This window comes from Thunnus thynnus, chromosome 20 (assembly GCF_963924715.1).
Source record: "Thunnus thynnus chromosome 20, fThuThy2.1, whole genome shotgun sequence".
Lineage (NCBI taxonomy): Eukaryota > Metazoa > Chordata > Actinopteri > Scombriformes > Scombridae > Thunnus > Thunnus thynnus.
This window is the reverse complement of record NC_089536.1, coordinates 1,510,520-1,527,664: the sequence shown is the minus strand read 5'-3', so window position 1 is coordinate 1,527,664 and position 17,145 is coordinate 1,510,520. Positions and strand designations below refer to the sequence as shown.

Sequence of the window (17,145 nt, the reverse complement as noted above, 5' to 3'; positions counted from 1 at the left end):
ATACCTGGAAGAAAAAAATACTGTTAAAACTGGGCCTTAAAAAATGAAACCCAAAACAAAGAAAAATATTTGGTTGGTAGAATTTAAAAAAAAGTTGTTTCATGTTGCTTTCTGCTCTTTAAACTGAACTGTCAGGGCATGCTGATGGTTGTGCATTTTAAATCCAATTAACTAGAAATCATATTTTACAACATCGCTGGCCATCTGCCGAAGCATACCTTGTGTTTTTAGCTTGACTTTGTGGGTTGCCGCTGGTTTTAGTTTGTTGTAGCTCACTATTAAAAGTAACTTTCAATGTCTTGAAACATGCTTAATTTGATTTAATAACTTAACTGATATTAACAACGAATGTAGTCATTATATATTTTAAAGGTCTTTCTAGCTAACATTTTCATTGTGACAAACATGAAATATCATGTTAAATTCATATTAATGTCACTTTTACTTTTGTGGTAAAGTAATGTAGTTTCATAGTTGCAGATTATTTCAAAGTTTATCTTCACTTTACAAACCTTTCTGAGGCTGTGCTGCTTCCTTGCTATTCAAACCAACAAAGTCAATCACCAGTTGTAAGAACCACTGAGGCACATATTGGTATTTTGTAAATAATTTCTGTTGTAATTACATGCCAACAGTATTTACATTCATGCTACTGTTGATGTAAAGCTTATATACAGTTTAAGTACATTTTGAAGAGTATTATGGGTGGACTTTGCTAAGCTTATGTATAAAACTGCTATTATTCTGTTCTTGGGTGCTGGACTGCAGGAACACATATTTTTATTATTTTAGACAGTGGAAAATGCAAAATTTAAGGTCGTTTTTAAAGCACATTCCACCCCCCCCCCACCCCCCAAAGAAAAAAATGCGATAAGATGTACAGCACCAGTCAAACGTTTGGACACACCTTCCTACTTACTTGAATGAGAAAGTGTATCCAAACCTTTGACTGGTGCTGTAGAGGAATCAGCAAATAAGACCAGATTGAACCAAGTTTTTGACTGTGCATAACATGTATACCATGTATACATGTGATAGCTGGTAATAATGTGTGTTAAAGTTTGGAATACAACATCAGTCAGTAATAGATCAGGCTTAATGCAGGTTCAAATAAATTTTCATTCAGTATTTTCCCTGCATCCTGTGGACTTGTGAGTACATTTGGTTTCCACAAGAAAAGTGGATTTAATTCAGTGAAACACAAGTCAAAACTCAGATACTTTACAGATTAAGTGGCCTGAAACTTGGAACATAGTAAAACAGCCACTATACCAATAGCGTAGACCTCAATGCCAGCATCTTTCAGGTGCTGCGAGGCGAGGGATACGTCGTCCTGAGACTCTCCATCAGTAATCAGGATAGCAATTTTGTGGGAGTCTGCACGCATTCCCACATTGGGTTTAAAGTTGTTATGGAGGATGTGTTTCAGAGCTTTTCCTGTATGACAGTAATAAAGAGGATTTAAAAGGTGCAGAGTTGAAAAGCTGACTGTTGCAATGACTGTTAGGTGACTGACAGTTGGAGCACTTCCACAACCTTGTTAAAAATATCTGTTTCTTTGATAAAAAGTCAAATCTAGAAGCGTGTAGACATAAAAACTGAGAGAGAAAGTTTACTATGACTCCCAAAATGCATTTCAGTCAGAAACATCCAATCACAGAGCTTCAAATTCTATTGTGAGACGCTCAAATCATTATGATTTTTAATGTTGTTATTGTATTATTATAATTATTATAATCACTATCACGATAACACATTCAGCAATGTTTTATTTATAATATCATAGCATGATACTGTGTAGTAATGTAATAATTATAATATATATATATATATATATATATATATATATATATATATAATCATAATAGTATTACAATTATTATTAATATTATGATAGTAACAATAATACAAATTACCATCATTGCTCATCTAATTTCTACTCTAACTCTACTGTTTCTGGAATCAGTATGAGAATCAGTATTTTTATTAACTTTATCTGAAGTCTCTGTTCTGAAAATGTTATTTGTTAGCAGATACAGTTTTCTTGATCAAGAGAGTGAATTTCATTCACAAATTGCTCCATACATACAATATATTCTATACTATAAATACTTATATATTCACTTTCCACCGCTGACAGACCTAAATACAGAAAGTAAATATATTTGGATCTAATCAGAGTCTCTGCCTCAGTCCCTCACAGTGTAAAGCTGGTGTGGATCAGACAGTGTGCTGTTAAATCACCTGTGTTGGTTCCTCCTCCTCTGTATGGCATGGTAGCTATGGCCTCCAGCAGGGATTGTTTGGTCTGGTGGGTGTTCAGCTGCCACTCCGTCTTTGGGTCGTCACTGTACTGAACCAGACCTGCAGAAAACACAGAAATGTGTAAAACTGACACGCTGATCCAGCTTTTGTTTTGAAATGATAATGAGAATAACAATGATAATAATGAGTATGAGAATGATAATTTGCACTGAGTGTTCTTGATCAGATGCATTGGTTTATTAGTATTATTATTGTTATTATCACATCACATGTCTCATGCACACTCATTCCTGTGCTAATTTGCATATGCATAGAGGGAGCAAAGGACTTAAAGGACCATTCCAGTAGGACTAACAGGCTAACAGGTTAATAACCCCTGAGTCTACTGTCTGACAGTAAAAGTAATGAAAGACCAAAGGATTGGCTTATCATTTTAAAATACAAATGTGAAGTGAGATCAATACATTTTCTCTGTGACCTTTTGGACAAACATGTTCTTTTGTTATTGCTGAGGGGACCACTGGCCTTCTCTATCCTGTTTCATCCCCAAGAAGGTAAAACTCTGTGTCTTGGAGTAAACAGGACATATTAAGGGGTCAAAGGCCACATATCTTCCCTGATTTGTGTCTTTAGGTGATGTGGCTCTTAGTTAACATACATACATAACTGAAGTTTGTATGATTTGACCAATCAAAGATAATTTCTTTGTTCCTTCTCCAACTATAATAGAATGGGGTTTGCTTTTTGCTCGCTGAAATGAACTGATGTAAATCTTTGTGTGTTCTGTCTTCTTATTGTACAATATTTTTTAATCTTCAACCCAGCAGTATTTTGTGTATTATTTCATATGTGTGTTTTGTGTTTCAGACAATTTCCACGATATGACTCATGAACCAATCTGGTGAAGCCTGAAGCCCCCGAGTGTCTCTTCGGTATTCTTCGGCATACGGGCAGCAGTTCAGCATGTACAGGAAGTATTGAGGGCAGCAAGTATGTATGAGAGCTGATATCAGTATCAGCAACAGCTGAGTCCAATCAGGTTGAGTCGAGTCTAGTATGAAGGTTGATGGTACTGAACGTTCAGCAGTGAGCGCATAAACCTACAGTAAAAACGTGTCAGACAGTCACCACCTGCACTGTTTAAAGCGAGCTAAATGTTGTCACACAGAAGTCAGTTGAGTTTTTAATACAGTTTAACGTTGTAATTCCTCCATTTTTATCGCTGACATCTAGTCTGGTGACATATAAAAGCAGAGTAGGAAGGAGAAGGTGAGGGCTTTTGTTAGTTTACATTCTAGTTAATAAACTAAAATGAGTTAGAAAGGAAGAAAGGACAAGAAAATGTCTTGAGCTCCAACAAGAAGACAATTCCTCTTTCTACAGAACGACTGTAGAAAGTTGATGCTGTGGATGAACCAACATGACAAAGTTGTGCATCCCTCCTAGCTAGAATGTTTTGTTCAGAAATGCGGTGTGCTTCACAGAGTCTGTTCAGTCAGAACATCTGTCCTGCTAACTGATCCAACACGGACCTACACAGAAGGAATGTACAGTATATCTCCACCATGGAAATCAGTGTCTGGATAAAAGATTGTTTTACAAGCTGAATCATAATTACTATGAGTTATAAATGTGTGTTTCTGTAGATGATGCACTGAATTTTAAGGTAGGTGTATCACCTGAACATTTCATTTTGAACATTTTAAGAATTCTGCAAATTAATACAAAAGCTAAAATATGTCTGCATGTTTTGGGAAATAACTGGCAGTAATGGAGGCTGTATGCAGACAGCAGTTATTTAGCTTAAACATGTAAAACCACTGGTATGGTCCTTTTATCCTCACATCAGCCATTACCTTTGACTACTCTGGTTATCATGTCCCATTTTACTGCTCTTTTGCTAATTTATAATACGGGACCTGTGTGTGTTTCACAACGTGCTGTAAAGATTTTAGTATTTTGAGTACTTTATACACAAGCAGTAGTAGTAATAGTACCAGGAGTAGTAAAAATATTACCGATCTGGACTTTGTCAGGGCCGATGTTGAAGTTGCTGACTGTTTGATTTAGAAAGGACTTAATGATTGCAAAGTTTTCAGGGCTGATGCTTGAGGATTCGTCAACCAACAGCACGATGTCAGCCTTGGCTGTGCTTTCACACTGAGAACCTGGAGGAAAACAGAGGATTGTGGGATATAGGACACAAGAGACCAAATATTGAAGCAAGACTAAGGCTACCATTTGGATGAGCCTGAACACCTCCAAAGGAGGCGCCTATTTTCTCTTTCTCTCTTTTTACCTGTTGATTGGTGTTTATCTTCAGCCTGGAGTCCTGGAGAGAAAATCAGAAATTTCACATTTAGATTGGAGCAGAGCTGTGAACTGAACAAACACAGAGCTGTTTCTGGACATCTGGAGGCTCTAAAAGAGACAGACAGCAAGCTAGACATCTTAAGAAAAGGTGTTTGTTATGGTCTGAATCAATGGATGTCATGATAAACTTATTTCTGTTTCTTTACACACAGAAAGAAATCTAAGCGAACTGAAAATCATCATTAAAAGCCAGGTGAGAATGTTCTCTCTTCTCATTGGTCAGATGTGTCTGGGGCGGGAGCGAGAACTTAAACACAGGAAGAAGGTCCCGAAGAAGCTCCGATCTGCCCAAATACCAAGAAGACAATGTACTTGATTGTTAGTGCAGGTTGGACCTTGTTGATTTCACTCATCAACATCCCAGCATGCAAAGCGGTCCTGGTTACGGGAGCCATTTAGCTCAAACTTGAAGCCGTGTAATTGGTCAGATGGAGGCCACATCATGTTTCCACCACAAACACACTAAGACCACTTCCTCTAAAGGATCTCTGTGAAGTTATTTTGGTCTGAGGTCGTGTGCTGTGTTCAGATCTGCCCAAATGAAATGAACTAAGGAGGAAAACCAACCAGAATCTCTTTCAACTAGACTGAACTACACAGAACTACACAATATACACTGTAGAGCATTGTCAAGTTAAGCTAGCTGCTGATATAGCCATGGCTAGTCTTAGCTAAAGCTAAATGAAGTTACTTTTTCCCCATGAGCTGTTATCTGTAAAATAATATGTAAACTTTGGACCAAGATCTTGGTAAATGAGTTTGTTATTCCAGCTAAATCCAAACATGATGGAGACAAATAAGACAGTTAAACTACTGCTAAAGGTAGCTTAGCTTAGCTTAGTTTAGCAGAGTAGCAGTAACTTTCACCTGAGCTGTTAAATCAAGTGGAATTCATGTGATTTTATTTTTGTTGCGCTATGTGTAAATGTATTAAAATGTACATTTATTATACCTGTTTCAATTTAATTTTACAGTGGAAGACACAGTAAAACCAATATTTTCATCATACAATATGAATTATAAATACAATAAAGTTTATTTTCTATGAATAAAGAGAGCTGGATGAAACATGACATTTTTATAGATATTACATGTTTCCTTCACATTCCTGCAGATTGTGTAAAGGTAGACTGCAGGTATACTACTGAGGTATTATTTTTGGGTGAAATAATCCTCGTAAAAAGACAACAACAGAAAAAAAAATGATGGAACAACAAACGTCTCTCTTTGCCTGGTCAGCCTGAAACTTTAAGACCTTTTTTCTTGACCTCACTGCTTCTACTTTCTGCTTCTTTGAAGAGCAGCAGATGAGATGAACACATGAACACAAGCTCAACAAACGCTTCATACAGAGTTAAAGGAAAACTAACATGTTGGTTTGTTTCCTGTCTGATCATCTGACTGCTCATGTTTTTGACCTATCAGACGTCTTTTTAGTGATGTCACCATGTTCACAGATCTCAGATATTAAAGGCCCCATGAAATGAAGTTAGACCATCTTAAGCTTCTGTATGTGATGTATATCCCAGTGAATATTTGAGTGGTGTACAGTTACAAGAGGGGTTTAAATCAAATCCTTTGCATTTGATTGGACTGCTAAACAGTGGGCGGGGCTTTGAGTTTAGCCTGATATGCAGTTTCAGAAAGTGTCACCTGTTGTTAGATCAGCAGAAGGATGAGGGAGAAATGAATGAATTATGTGAGGTGAAAGCAGCTTTTTCTCTGACAGGCATGGTGGGGTCTGGTCGGTGCTACTTCTGTGTCAGCCACATACACTCCTCACACAGGAAGGGTTTTTTTTATTGATTATACTGATCATTCTGCCAGTTAAACCCCCACTGTCACTACTCCAAGTGAAGAAAATTCCTCCAGACAACAACAAGTTCCCCAAACCAGCCAAACACACTCCAACAAGCAAACCTCCAAACTAACTGTCAGGAGGGAAACTGACAACAAATAAGGAAAACAACAACACCAAATCTCCGTCTGGAAGCAGGTGAAACAACAGGCAGAAGTCCCGGTTTGAACTAATATCACAGAAAGCAAACAGGAGTCGAGAAAAGAATCTCCGTTTTTCAATTGGTTCAATGGCTGGTGTTCCCCACCAGAGAGGCTCCCTGCCCCAGTGTGTACGCACAGGCTGACGCGCAGTGGTGACACTTCATGTCTGTGACACATTGCACAGATACAAACATTTGAAACCATAGTGAAAGATGTAATGTTGCTGCTATGATGTCAATATGACTATCAAATGATCATTTTCCCTGTCTAACTTTGCTGAGAACCGCGCGCATCACGCCCCGAATCTCAAGATGACGCACTGCAGCAGCAGCACGTGACATGCGCGTGACACGCTCTGCTCACGCGGGCTGTGTGGCTGCTCTAATCTGTTAATATGGGCGCCGAAATGAAAAACAAGAGGTTCCACGACACACACGCGCTGCTCACGCATCCAGTGTGTCCCAGATGTAAGACCTCAGCCACATTGCTATGGAAATGAAAACAAAGGTTTTTCCTACTGATATCCAAACACACATCTCTCCCTATTGCATATCAGCATCATGATGTGCTGCTGTGTGCATGCGTGCTTATATTCCTCACATTGTGAGGATATAAATCTTCACAGTCACATTGTGGGGACTCACTTCCCTTTTGTGGAAAAAAACTCAAGTTCCCATAACATAAATCATTAAATCTTAAAATGAAGACTCTGTTTAAAGGATTTTGATTGTTTTAACAATCTTTAAGCAATGACAAGTGGAAACTTTTAGGGGTTAAGTGTGAGAAAAAGTTTGACAGAGTTACAGGAAGCGGCTCAAACACGTATATTTGATAGAAGAAAAAAATTTAAAAAGTGTTTCGCAACAGTCAGTCCTATATGTGACAAGAAATGCTCTTGCATTGCCATGGTAACAGAAGTGTACTCTGTAATCTCACATCAGATGCTAATCAGTTTGTCCTTAAACACTTTCCTGTCACAGAAAAACCTCTCAACTTCATTTTGTTCCCATTAAAACAAATTGTTTTCTGTCATTGAGGAAGTTTGCAGCTGATTTAAAGGAACATTTGAGAGGATTAAAACATGTTTTGTTTGTTTTTAAATGTCATGTCAATAGTTTTTATTATTAACCCTGTAAAGCCTAAATATAGAAAAAAATGAGCAAACTTTTTTTTCACCTCTCAGATGTTGTTGTAGGCCTCTGATGCAGAAATTAAATGGTTTTAGGACAGCTAAAAGTGATTGTTGTAATATTGCAACAGTGGACCTTACAGGGTTAAAAGGAACAAAAAAAGTCTTAAAAAAGGTTAGGTATGGTATGTCTCCAGGAAATTAATGTCTATGTAATGTCCCTAAAAGTGACAATGTGTGTGTGTGTGTGTGTGTGTGTGTGTGTGTGTGTGTGTACTTGTGTTCCTCATGTTGTGGGGACATAAATTCTGCTGGACTGGACAGCTTCCAGGTGTGAATGTGCAACTGTGTGAATGTGATCAGTGTGTTCCTGAAACAGACAGCATTGCTCTCAGTGAAACCCTCCTGAATAAATAAAGGTGGAAAAAAAACAACAGAGTGGCTCATAAAGAGTTGTCTGTAACAGACAGTCTCACCCACTTAAAGCAGTGATTGGTCAGGTGTGTGCAGGTGTGAAAGTGGCTTGAACTTCACTTGTCAACTACGTCTGTCAGGTTTCATGTCACCATCAGAGTGCAACACTGTGAATGTCTTCCAGGAGAAACTGTGTGATGTGTATTTTGTATATGTGCATCAGTATGTATGTATAAGTACACATATAACTTTCCTGTAGCTCCTGATGCTTTCATGTAAATGTTTACTGGCCTACACTGTTATATGGAAGCTCTTTTATGTCAGATTACAGCAACAAAATAACACATCAAATGATTAAAACACATCAAATAATGTAAAATCCAAACATCCTAAATAAACAGCTCCAACAATCCACAGTCACCCATCTGATAATGAACACAGAGGTAGAATAATAAAAAGTCACTTATTAAATGAGAAAAGTCCAAAAAAGAACCTCCTCACAAATGAGGAGCTGGCCTGTCAATCAAACTGCCTTCAAAGTCCCTCCCTGTTCTTCTTAATATACCCACAGTCCCTGCAAGGTGACGGTCACGTGACCCACAAACACAGCCTGAAGACGTCAGCAGGATTTTACATTTATATGCTTTGAATTTTCATTATTAGATGATGAACACATGAATTATTGGTTTGTTATTAGAAGTTAAAGTGATAAAACTCATTACAGCAAGTATCAGAACTTTTACTGAACACACTTCACTACATTTTACTGACCATGTTGACTTTTACTGCAGTTTTCAAAGCTGCTGTTTGACTTGAACTCAGTATTTTTACATTACAGCAGAGTCTTACCTGAGCTCCACAGCAGCAGCAACAGCATCAGCAGGTGATCCATGTCCAGGTAGACGTCCGTCTCCGTCTCTGTGTCGTCTCTCTCTGCTCGTCTGTTGGACTCATCGTGTCTTTTTATATTAATCAGATGTGGTGTTTCCTCTGAATCCTTTATCTCCTTATCAGCTTCATGTGCTTTCTGACAGGACGCTGCAGGCTGAAATGACTCTGAGCGGCTTCATCATGTGACTGACAGCTAAAGTAAATGAAGGACGTTTATCCAACGCACCTCTCATTCATACACACTCCAGCCTGTTATTTGCACTGGGGATGGGGGGGCTTCCATTTAGAAAGGTTGGACCAACCAACTAAAACTTGATGCTCACATGTGGTTTGGATCGCCATGACAACACGCAACCAATCATGACAGCTCATTTGGCTTGTAAGGATCAGAGCTATTAATATATTGATTGACAGTGAGATGGACCAATCAGCGAGTCTGAGGATAAACTCACTGATGAGCAGCTGAGATTATACTGCTGTTACCGTGGCAACATCACAGCAGTTATTGCGACATACAGCAGTGACTGCTGCAGAGTTGTTTGTGTGTTTTCTGTTTTTTTAAATTTTATTTACTGTTCTTTTTATTGAGTGCAACATAAGTGATTAACACAAAAACACATATGACACGGGACAGTACAAACAAAACAACAAGAAGGAAAAATAATAAATACAAACAAAATATTGGCTTAATACTAGATGCATGTGTGTGTGTGTGTCAGGTGGGGAGGGGGGTCTGAGGGATGAAGATGCGACAGGGTGAAACTAGTATGGGTCGAGACAGATTTAAAAAATCTTTTATTTATGATTTATTTTATAGTTTGTTTGTTTGTCTGTCCATACTCCCCTTTCTCTCCTCCCCCATCCTTTTTCTCTCCTGCTTCAGGCCTCCAGGCCCGTAGGAGGTTTCTGGCCTGTTGCAGGTCAGATCCCCTCTAGAACAGCCCCAAACCTACAGGAGGGGTCTGTTCATTTGGGTTTGAGGAGCAACTTTCTATCTGAAGGAGGGTTAAACAGCAATCAGGCCCTCAGACACCAAGCTGGGTGTCTTTTCTGGGGTGTTTTCCAGGAAGCAGGTTTAGTGCAAACTCTGAATTTCTTCACCCTGAGATGAGGGAAACTCTGGGTTTTCAGTTTCAGAAAGAGATGTAACTTAAACTCTCAGTCAGGTATTGCTGTAACTGACTCAGTAAATCTAACCCAGCAAACATTTGTTGGACAGTGATGTTGTGTCCCTGACCAAAAATGGTTCTGATCCGAGTCCAAAAACAGCAACATGTACATGAAACACAAGTCAAATTGCTTTTTAGTGGACATGTGCATATATTTGGAATATAGATATCCATGTTTAAGCGTCAGTTTCAGCTTGGATGTTCAGTTTCTGTTAAAATCTGAACTTTTTCTCCGTTTGGGTTATTTAGGGTCTGGATGATGAGAGTCAGGAGAGGGGGAAGCTGCTGAGCACGTACAACCTACGACGAGGATGGAGAAGCTCTACAGACCTACTCTGTCACTGTGAGTCATCACTGCAGAGTATGACAGTATATGCTACTTTAACAAGAACCTCCAGCTTCTTACTCTGAGTAACGCTTCCTACATGAACACAGATGGAACACTTTTGGTTCATTCACATGAGATTTCTGTATTTCTGTTTTTTAATGATCATGTGTGTTCTTGTGGGGATGAATATTTAACGATATAATGAGATACTTAAGATTTGAAACCAACCAATACGAGGCTTTAAAAAATGTGCTTCTGGTTATTTCCCCCAAAATTCAGATTTTCTACCATCCATATTGTTAACAAGCTCATTGTTCTTGTTTTATACCAGTTTTCACAAAAAAGTGTTGGACAAATTAGAGTTTTGACCAGATGATGGCGCTAGATGAAACAAACTTATTATGATTTATTTTGAGGAAAACATGAATGTTTGAACCACATTTGGTGGCAATTTGTTTAATAGTTGTTGAGATATTTCACTCAAAACTACAGGTGGACTGACTGAGAGATGCACCCTGCAGTCATGTTGCTGTCAGGGATAAAACACACTAGGTTTCACACAAAATAATTCTTAAAATATAAAAGTGATCAATATACAATTATTTTCACCCTGATTTATGTACCTTTACATCAACACATTTCCTGTTAAAAGAGGACTCTGATCAAACTGCTGACGTCCAACCTGTCTGATTATTTAAATAATTTACGAGCTGTTTGACAGCCTTCTGCACACGATCAGGGATATAACTGCAGAAATACAAAATGTTTTTAGGTAAATGTTAAGATTTTGAGTCCAGTTTGTGTTCAGATACTGACCTGATTAAACATATGAAGTATCGACCATAACGTAAAAAAATCATCTGGATTCTTTAACTAAGGTGGAAAACCACCAGATCCTCATGATCAATAAGGTTAATAGATGAAACTATATAACTAAATATAATGACTTTCGGTGTGTGAAGTCACAGGCCCAACAAAATGGTGCCCCGTGTGAGGCAAAGTATTGTTGGCAATTATTCATAATTGTGCAATATTAATTTCAGTATAATTTTGGAAAATTATTTTTTTCTCAATAAAAAAAATCTGGAATCTAAAACCTTTAGACTATCCAAAAGCCTTTATATTCACTATTCACTATTTTTTAATTAACACTAAGTGTGCAGATTCACCAGTGACACCACACCTTGTTTTATCCCATTTTTCTTTTATTAGTTGCATTATTGCAGTGTAGTAAAACAGTTTTGAGCAGAATGTTTTCACATCTGTCTGTTGTGCTCAGAAACACTGTAACATTTAATATTAGAGCTTTTTTAATGCAAGAAATGATCAAAGTCACATTATCTGGTCCACAGCAACACATTTTTTTAATGTTTTTCTTGATTTGATTCTGTGTAACAACAGAGACCATCAGTGCAATGCAGACGTCAGAGTGTCCTTAAACGCACCAACAGGGAGGGTTTTCAGAGTCGCCTCTGATCACAACCTCAGTGCTCTGTGGTGATAATGAACCTTTGACAACAAATGTTTGAACTGTTCTGATTACACACATCAGGCAGAGTGTTTGAAACATAAAGTCAAAGATTACTGCTCAAATGAAATGAAAATACTTTGCACTGATGTTTTTCCAGTTTTATTCATTCTTGTTGTCAGGTCAATGAAGATGAATCAGTTTGTATCATATATGTGAAATGTGTTGAGACCTCATTTACGTTATATATATTTTTGTTGGGTTTTTTTGTATGTGATTTTAAGATGTTATAATGAAGATGTGAAATTTGAAGTTTGTTTTTTTTTCTCTTTTTTTGGTTTTATTTTATCTTTATTAGATTTTATTTCATAAACACTGACTTTCATAAACATTGACATTGACTCTGGATGAAAGCTTGAGCGTTCATGTCATGTTGAGACTTAATTAGGAGTCAGAAAGAATTTTCATGTCAGCTTCCTACTTGCAACCCAGAAGTTATCCATAATAATGGCTTATAACTTATATATAAATGATCAGTAAGTGAATTATTAACCATTAATTAATGCTTATAAATCCTTTATAAACAGTGACTGATCAGAAAGTGGTGCTAAAAGATGAAACATTTGATCTGACTCAATAAATGTTTGATTTATTGAATTTCGTTAACTCAAAGAACAAATATAAAAAAGAGAAAATTACACGTCAGCTGAATAACACAATTTTTATCCTCAAACACTCAAGTATATAAAAGGCAGTGAAGAAAAACTGGATGTATTTTATGAAAATGATTTCTTGACCATAAAACATTAAAGTAAAAAAGTTATAATTGTTGACGTGAGAGATTAATAATGACAAAATAAAAGTATATACAGAAAATCGAGTATTTTGTGACAGTTTTGCAGATGTGTGTGAGGTTTGTTTTTCCTGAGTCGACTGATTGGAGTTTTTTGTAGACAAACAAAAGTTAAGTTTACAATCTGCGTTGAACTCATTGTGTTTATCCTGTAATTCTAACAAATGAGTTGAATGCGTTTCCTTCCTGGTAAAACATTTGCAAAACTGTTTGTTCAGTATTTTAAAGTGAGACTATCTTCTGATTAACAGTTGTTAAACAAGTGTAAAAGTAGCACATGTAGAGAAGAGTCATAAAGTCAACTAAATGAATCAGCAATGTCTGTTATACATGTTATATGTCTATATCTATATCTAAAGCTTGCAAACATGAATATAAGCTGTTGATCATTCCACACCAAGTGAAGCACTGGTAACTCATAAATCATGAGGTGCAGAATTGTCCAATATGACGTCACTCCTTGAGATATGGGCTGCAAAAAGCTGGTTGGTTTATCACATGAGGCTGGAAAAAGAGATGAAACCTTTTCTGCAGTGATTTAAGTGCTACTTTAAAGGGAACGTTTGTGTAAAAAATATAAAATCCTCCACTGAGCAGATGGATGTTTGTGTGACTCCTTGGAGGTCCTACTCTGCTCCCTGAGCTCCTTCCTCTTCAGCCGGCTCTCCTTCAGCTCTGGAAACACCGAGGTTATAAGAATCCAGCTCAGTGTTCTCCTGTGGGCCTGACTTCTGCCCCCTGCTGGCCTGGAGAGACATGACAACACAGATCTAAGTTACTGCATTACTCCTCTCTGCAGTTCAATATAAACAGGCTGAATGCTTCATTTCAACCAGTCCTCTAAACAACAAATATGTGTTCAGTACCTTCAGGATGAAATAGATGGCAATGATGAACAACAGCAGAGTCACCGGCAGGACGACCAGTCTGATGATAAAAACTGTTGGATCTGATGAGAAACATTCAGTCATCACATTAGATCACATGACATCATGAGTACAACAACTCCCATCCAACAGAAACATGGCATGTGCTAGAAAAGCAAACTGGACCATTGTTTTGTGTTTTGTACTATATTCTGGTCCTATATCTGTTTTTTTCAACTTTTTCTTGTTCTTCTTTGAGTCTTACCTCTAACATTACAATTAAGGAGGACCAGCATTTTCTAATCCAAGCAGAAACAAATAAATTAATCTTGGGCAAGAAAAAGCTGTTTTTAAACTTCATACATGTATTGTTGGAAACATCACCTGTATTAACATCATATGCCAACAAGAAGCTAAGTGATTATGTGTACAGGGCGAAAAATAAACTATTTTATGTTGAGTTAGTATATTTTATCTTTAACATCCCATATGTTAATGACTCTTCAAGTGTAAACGAACTACAGGGATTACTCCCCACCAGTCACTCAGACCCAACGAAGACTTTTAGGATGAGAGGTGAGATGTCTCGAAGAATCTCAAACAAGTGAAGTTTCCTTTGACTTAACTCTTCTGTATCTACTCTGTTTCGTACCATTATTGTGGCTTCACTGACTCGTTTGCTGTCTTTTACTTTTCACTACAACACAGTTGTTATGGTTCAATAACATTAAAGAAGCCGGGAAGGAAACAGTTTACAGTTCCTTCATCAGATTCTGTCTCAGCTCTCTGTAGGTCGCTGGGTTGGTCCTGCTGCCTGATGACTTTTTATCATGTTTTACAAACATGGAAACAAAGTCAGTGTGATGTCTCAGTTCCACTGAGCTTCACACTCTGCTTCAGCTTACCTGTGACAGTGAGAGACAGCAGACGGCTCTCAGAGGAGAAGTTATGAGAAAAAATATAGACGTCATAAACACAGCTGTAGTTTCCTTGGTGGGCGGGGTCTGCAGCAGGAAACAGGAAGTCAGCAGAGTGATTGACAGCTGGCTGGGTGTAGCTGTATGTTGTGTTGGAGGAGGTGAAGGTGAGCTGGAAGGAGCCTCCTGGGTACTGAGGCTGGATGGAGCAGCTGATGGTGAAGTCGGAGCCCCGATGCACCTGAAACCCCTGCTGCTGGACCTCGGAGACCCCGTCCATGGTAGAAGACATAGAGATGATTGGCTGAACCAGCAGGTCTGTAAACACAGAGAGAAAATTGGCTGAACCAGCATTTTATGGGGGTTTGAAGCAATGAGCCTCCAGGAACAAGCTAACTTCTCTACCCTTTAGGATGCCATCATCCTGGATAAGTTTACAGTTCAGTCCAATGGAAACCACCGACTATCACTGTGACAGAGGAAGGAAAATATTACTGTCATCGATGATGTCACTGATGGACTTACCTGAGCAGATGAGCTCGACGATGGAGGAAGAGGAACTTGATGATGCACATTCCCTCAGGGCATATCCAGACTGAACACAGTTAGATCTGATCCACCATACAGATTCCTCTAAGGAATTATTTGTCCTTCCTATTGAAACAGCAGAGCCACAGTCCATATCTCCACACACTGCAGCTGCTTCCTTCAGGGTCCAATCAGACCACTGCACTGGTCTCCACTCCGTTCGTTTCACCTCCAGTGTACCTGCACAGCAACTGGCTCCTCCCACCAACTTGACAGGCTCTGAACAGAAACAAGAGAGTCATCAGTAAAAGAATAAAGTGAGTTTCATTAGAATAGAAATGAAGCCAAATCAAAGCTGCAGCTCCTCTTCTACCTGAGCAGGTGAGTCCAACAGCTTTGCCAGGTGAGCAGGTGCTTCTATTTGAGTCTGATCTTCCACAGTCCAGGAGAGCAGACTCATGGCCTCCACACTGGAACTCTTTGGTCCATATTGGAGCCTCCACTTCTCCATAGAGCGCCCCCTGGAGGACTGAAGGAGCCCCACAGCTGAGCTCGCTACAGACCACCTCTGCATCCTGCTGGTCAAAGTCAGCTTCACACACTGAGGACCACGACTGGTTAAACTGGTTAAACTTAACCTCCAGTCTGCCTGAACACATAGTAGTCCCATTCACCAGCCTGACAGAGTCTGGAGAGAGAAAGATCATTAAATTCATCAGTATTCACTGCAATATTCATGCTGATAAAGATTATTTCAACTTCAAAAAAGTTATTGATAGAGAGAGAGAGAGAGCACCTTCATACCCTGACACAAGTACACAAATGTACAGAAAATATTGCAAGATGCTATTTGTTGGATTAGAATATTTCTTAGTCTGGCACCATCTTGTGGCAGCATGAGGAATGACACCCTGGTAGACCCCAATGCATGACCTTCTGCCCATTTTTTGTTTGGTTTCAGGAGTAGCAGCTAATGCTATCAGACCAAAGCTCAAACAGTGAACTATAGTTGTTACCACTGATCTGAGGTCAGTACATCTGATCATCTGCTAACACTGTGTTAATGTGAATCACTTAAAAACCTCATACATACAGTATATCAAAACTCAAAATTACTCCTGCTTTCTCTTGTAGTGTGAATATCCGAGCTATACTTTTAATGCTGTGTGTCTGTGCGACGGTAGAATACATTTAATTAAGCATGGTCATTCTTTGTAACATTGGCAGGGGCGTTTGCGGCAGACCCCTTCAATTCCACCAAGAAACTACTTGCACAGGAGCGAAACGGTCACCTGGCATGCTTCAACGAGATGAACTGACTGGTACCTCAAAAACACGTGCAGCGAAGGAGAGAGGGAACAACACCTGGGAGAAGGCAGGGCTTCGATATCTCCACTAGAAATCAGCATCTAGTTTAAAACTATGGAGCAAATCTTGAGGGAGATCCAGGATGTCACTGGGGCTGATAGAACAAGCTTGGCCCCAGGCCCTAGAGGAGTGCCCTACAAGCTCTACAAGACATGCCTGAGGCTCCTGCAATGCCTGTGGAGGATCCTCAAGGTGATCTGGAGAAGGTCTAAGGTAGGCTAGCAGTGGGGAGTGCTGTGTCTTTGGGTTCCAAAGGTGGAAAACACAAGCAACCCTGAACAGCTCAAGATGATCTCAGACCTCAGCAGTGAACTTATAATGATACTGATATCTTCCTGATGGTGTAACTCAGAAGAACTCCTACATTAACACCTCAGTTCAGAAAGGGAAGTCCTGAAGGTCCCAGGGGGCACTGAGCATACAGGAGTGGTCACTCAGCTGATCAGAGAGGTGTAGGAAGGTCACGGAGACCTGTCTGCTATAAGGCTGGACCTCGCCAAAGCCTATGGCTCTATACTACACAAGCTGGTGGAAACATGGACTTCCAGTACAGCTTTGAGCTGAGCTGACACAAG

General features: G+C 39.0%; 2 protein-coding genes across 2 annotated transcripts in view; both read right to left on the bottom strand.

Moving 5' to 3' along the window:
* Nucleotides 1–17,145, bottom strand: part of LOC137172573 (scavenger receptor cysteine-rich type 1 protein M130-like) — a 40,113-nt gene that overhangs the window by 19,761 nt on the left and 3,207 nt on the right. The window contains exon 5 of the mRNA XM_067577084.1: nucleotides 15,576–15,890. Coding sequence (XP_067433185.1) covers nucleotides 15,576–15,890 — 315 coding nt within the window. The remainder of the gene's footprint in view (nucleotides 1–15,575; nucleotides 15,891–17,145) is intronic.
* LOC137172149 (uncharacterized) lies at nucleotides 12,604–15,471 on the bottom strand. The gene is made up of 4 exons (XM_067576437.1): nucleotides 15,200–15,471; nucleotides 14,663–14,992; nucleotides 13,758–13,840; nucleotides 12,604–13,637 (listed from the first exon to the last, which is right to left on the bottom strand). Exons 1-4 carry the CDS (start codon nucleotides 15,354–15,356, stop codon nucleotides 13,518–13,520), a joined length of 690 nt encoding a protein of 229 aa, XP_067432538.1. The 5' UTR covers nucleotides 15,357–15,471; the 3' UTR covers nucleotides 12,604–13,517.